General features: G+C 45.3%; 1 protein-coding gene across 1 annotated transcript; it reads right to left on the bottom strand.

Moving 5' to 3' along the window:
* Positions 2,313-3,749, bottom strand: LOC109845708. Its single transcript, XM_020414978.1, has 3 exons — positions 2,823-3,749; positions 2,563-2,745; positions 2,313-2,494 (listed from the first exon to the last, which is right to left on the bottom strand). The coding sequence occupies exons 1-3, from the start codon at positions 2,932-2,934 to the stop codon at positions 2,313-2,315; spliced, it is 477 nt and encodes a 158-aa protein (XP_020270567.1). The 5' UTR covers positions 2,935-3,749.

Genomic DNA, 4,623 nt, shown 5'->3' on the forward strand with positions numbered 1-4,623 from the left:
GAGAAAGAATGTCTCGCATTGGTATTCGCAGTGCAAAAGATGCGGCATTACTTAGTGGGACAGACGATTTACGTAATCTCCGGCGTTAATCCCGTGCGAGTATTTATGACACAACCGGGTTCGATGAACTGGCGTTTGGCAAAATGGGCCCTCCTCCTATCCCAGTACGATTTGCACTTCAAACAGCAGAAGTCGGTCAAGGGACAAGCAATTTGTGATCTTTTGGCGGCAAGCCCGACCACAGATACGGCGGAAGTATATGATGACTTGCCGGATGAAACCCACGAGGTTAATACTACATCGTCGCATCAACAAATATGGCAACTATATTTCGATGGTGCTTCAAGATCGAGGATGTATCATCAACAGTGTATTATCCAGCTGCAAACGGATTAGCTGAAGCTTTCAATAAGACGATCATTAAAATCCTGTCTAAGCTCGTGAAGACCAACAAACGAGACTGGGACGATAAACTTGGGGAGGCACTCTGGGCTTATCGCACCACCATACGCACTCCTACGGGAGCTACTCCGTACTCGTTAGTATATGGATGCGAAGCGGTGCTACCTTTGGAAATTCAAATTCCCTCCCTTCGGATCGCTCTCGCAACGGAGATGACGACCGAAGAACAACATCAGAAGCGTCTCGAAGAGCTCGAGAGGCTGGATGAAAAGCGCTTGGAAGCTCAACAACACATCGAGTTCTACCAGGCTAGGATGTCCAGGGCTTTTGACAAAAGAGTCCGCCGAAGAAGCTTCAAGGAAGGAGATCTGGTCCTCGCTGCTCGCCGACCAATAATTCTCACCTCCAAGAAGAAAGGTAAATTCGAACCCAAGTGGGAAGGACCGTTTGTAATAGACACAGTCTATTCAAACGGCGCTTACCGTCTGATTTCCCTAGAGGGCGCCAGGCAATTAATGCCAATAAATGGGAAGTTCCTGAAAAAGTACTATCCCTAGTACATTCAGGATAACCCATTTACCGGGAAGTTCCTCGAAGAATATTACACTCAATATTCTAGAGGATAACCCAAAAACATCTTTACCACCAAAATCTTTCACTGATCAAGTCCAACTGGCGGTGAATCCACAAAAATGTTTATCCGGCCCTCTTGATTCCGTCCATGAACAAGAAGTCCATTTTCAGTTCGGAGTCCCCTTTCGATAAACGAAAGAACTCCCCTCCTTTCTCTTTGGTTAAACTTTTTTATAGTTATAATCAAAGTTGAAATTTCGCTTCGATAAACGAAGAATTCATCTTTCGATCAGATAACCAATCCTATAAAAGGTAAGTTTATCTAGATCTTCCAGATTCTCGGAGTGGACACCCCACTTCTAGTTTCTTCCTCGCTGGAAATAGAATATAAAATTCTTCCTTTCCAGGATCAGGGAATAGAATATAAAATTCTTCCTTCCTTGTTTTCGGGTTCGCCTTCACCCTAAAAGAAGACCGGGAAATAGAATATAAAATTCTGCCTTTCCCGCATCGATCTTTTCCGAAATTTATCAATTTAGGATTCATCCTAGGAAGTTTATCCCGAATCCTAAGCAGGGATAAGTCTGCGCCTAACACGCGCTGCCGGTTTAGTCTTTCTCCGAAGAAGAAGACACCAGAGTTCGATTCTGGGGTATTCTATCCTGAAACCTAAGCAAGGATAAGTCTGCGCTTAACCCGCGCTGCCGGTTAGTTCTTAACCATTAAAAAGAACACCCATCCACATATTCAACATTGTGGCAGGTCGTCATTAATAACACCAAAATCCATGCCTTACACGCATGGGGAATGTCATCCTGAATCCTAAGAAAGGATATGCCGACGCCTAACACGCGTCGCCGGTTTAGTCTTTCGCCGTAGAAAAAGACACCAGAAGACCAGTCTGGGGTATTTTATCCCGAAACCTAAGTAGGGATAAAGTCAACACCTAACACGTGTCGCCGGGTAGCCTATTCCCGTAACAATGGCGAAGTCTATGTATTCGACATCATAGCACGAAGTCTAAGGGAGTTCATTCCCTTAGCACAACGTTACATGCGGAACGGATTCCGATAATCCGCATGCTAGCCCGACTCAAACGGTAGTCGGTAAAGGCTAATCAAACCCGTTGAAGGCTGGGGGTTAGCCAAAAATCCTAAAGTCAACACCTAACACGTGTCGCCGGGTAGCCTATTCCCGTAACAATGGCGAAGTCTATGTATTCGACATCATAGCACGAAGTCTAAGGGAGTTCATTCCCTTAGCACAACGTTACATGCGGAACGGATTCCGACAATCCGCATGCTAGCCCGACTCAAACGGTAGTCGGTAAAGGCTAATCAAACCCGTTGATCAAGAGGTTTCTTAAAACTCTCAAATCGCGATCCTTTGGAGAGAATACGATCAACCATAGAATTCAAAAAGGAGATGAAGCCGTCGAGATCAGAGCAAATGCCGGCTTTATCCGGATCCTCGTCTGCTAACAAAGCTCGGATGCGATCTGATAATGATGATGAAGGAACTGCGATGAAGGCAAATAGGTCAGTACAGGACATATATATACATACAAAACAACAAACTAAGACATACCAAGTTCGATGGAAGAACCTTCAGCATGACTTAGTTCACCCGAGGATGGTAACCTGATTTCCGGAACAACCAAGGTTGATTCAGGAATGGTAGCTGTTGATGCACCCGCTACATCAGAGGCTTTTTCAATTAAAGCTTCAGAAGACGGCGGGTCCAAGCTAAGAGGCTCTTTAAGAGTTGATTCTACAAACGAAGGAGTTACAATGAGCATAATGAGATGTTAACCCAAAATTTGAAACAAAATTATGGGTAAAATGTACCAGCAATAGGCATAACATCAGCCGACGTACCAACGCCTTCAGTTGGTCTCGCTTTTGTTGCGACCGGACTAATCTGGGGAGTGACAGTGACTTCTATCATCATAGGGTCCATAGGAGTAGAAGGTTGAGGCTCAAGAACTGATGATTGCAAATCAACCTCAGTTCCTGCCCATGGCACGAGTTCGCTACCCTCTGGCCGATCAGACGTTCCAGTAATTATAGTAGTATCAGCTCCAGCAGTTGGTCCTATAATTCAGACACTTATATGATTAATCAAGTCAAAATATATACGTATATATATATGTGGAGTTCACAGAACCAAAGTCTTACTCTCAGAAGGACCGGCTTCCGTTGAACCAATTCCAACATCTGAGCCGATAGTTGCATCAGAGGCTTTCTCTAACAGAGAATCAAGGATTTGTTGATGGTCGTCCTCTGAGATATTAAAGTCGAAATTATTAAAATCATCGACTTTGGTGGCATGGGTAGCTTCTCCTTCAATAGGCTCGTGCATCGGGATGTCTAAAGAACATGAGGAACCATAAATAACATGTAAATTTAGACGAATCTGCCCAAGACAAAGATCGATTTTACCTTCATTGGTCGGGGCTGATTCGAGAGCTCCACTACTGGTACCTGCTTCTTTTAATTTGACTAAAAGGAGAGAAAGCGCACAGGTCATTAGAGGAGGCACACGGTCCGACTCATTCATTTCTCGGATTTCTCTTCCGAGAGGAGAAAGATCAGTACCTGTGTCCGCAGCTGATGGATCAACGTCAGGAGTGGGTGGAACATCAGCCGATCCTTCCTTCAGAGCATCATGCATTTGTTGGACGAAGCTTGTTTCCTCAATTTCCATACCTCCGGGAGAAGCAGCATCAGCTGGCAATTCTCCTTCCTCTCGACTCCCTGCAGAAGTTGAACATGAAATAAGTTTGAACGTCAAAAAGTGTAAAAGCTATAAAAACAAATCGTTACCTTGCTCATCAGAAGAAGCACTACGACCAGACGCCTCTTCTACAGCAGGAAGATGAACGCGCGGTTTAGAAACAGCTTTCTTCTGTTTCTTCAGAGGGCGTGCACCAGAACCTTCATGACGATGTTTGGTGCGTAACTCAGCTCGGGGAGAAACTTGAGTTTGAGCTTGAGTAGAAGTTCGAGATATTTGCCGACGAATGAGAGGCACCATATCCTCTTCATCCTCTTCGTCGCAACTAAGAACTTCTACCGTCATCCGGTTAGGATGTTCCATGACGACTCTTTCCTTACGTTTCTTTGGAGCAGCTTGTGGTTGGGTCGGAGCGACAGAAGGCCTTACAAGTCCTCTATCAAAGAATGAATCGGGAAGGCCAGATACTTCCTCAGAACTTGATTCATTCTCGTCTTCCCCTTCTGAAGTTTCGGTTGCTTCACTATCAAACTCCTCTTCACTATCAACTGGGAGAGCCGGTTCCTTTCCTTTCCTTGATGATTCAGCAGCCTCTTTTCCTCGAGGCGACATCACAGCTTCACGAGGCGGTTCTGTTGCTTGTCGTGGAGCTATTTCCTCCTCTGAGTCTGATATCCTCCTACGTCGAGTGGCAATATTGGTGGCTATCAGCCATTTGCAGAAGAGAAAGGTCATCCTTAGGGGCGGCGCCTCTAAAGGAAGATCAAATTCAACATTTGTGCAGCCAGCAATGCTCCAGAACCAAGCCCTCGCACCATCGATAAGTCCACCTCGAAAGCTAAGGTGGCGGTTTGGATTGCCGACATATATCTGATCATACCCGAATTGACGGGCGAATCGACATGGGAGATA

Source organism: Asparagus officinalis, chromosome 6 (genome assembly GCF_001876935.1).
Source record: "Asparagus officinalis chromosome 6, Aspof.V1, whole genome shotgun sequence".
In the NCBI taxonomy this organism is placed as follows: domain Eukaryota; kingdom Viridiplantae; phylum Streptophyta; class Magnoliopsida; order Asparagales; family Asparagaceae; genus Asparagus; species Asparagus officinalis.

Bases quoted from the DNA above. Each gene is read 5' to 3' on its own strand.
- LOC109845708 (XM_020414978.1), bottom strand. From the start codon at position 2,934: ATGGACCCTATGATGATAGAAGTCACTGTCACTCCCCAGATTAGTCCG. The intron at 2,746-2,822 runs GTACATTTTACC...CTTCGTTTGTAG, and splicing joins TGATGTTATGCCTATTGCTG to AATCAACTCTTAAAGAGCCT. The intron at 2,495-2,562 runs GTATGTCTTAGT...CCTTCATCGCAG, and splicing joins AGGTTCTTCCATCGAACTTG to TTCCTTCATCATCATTATCA.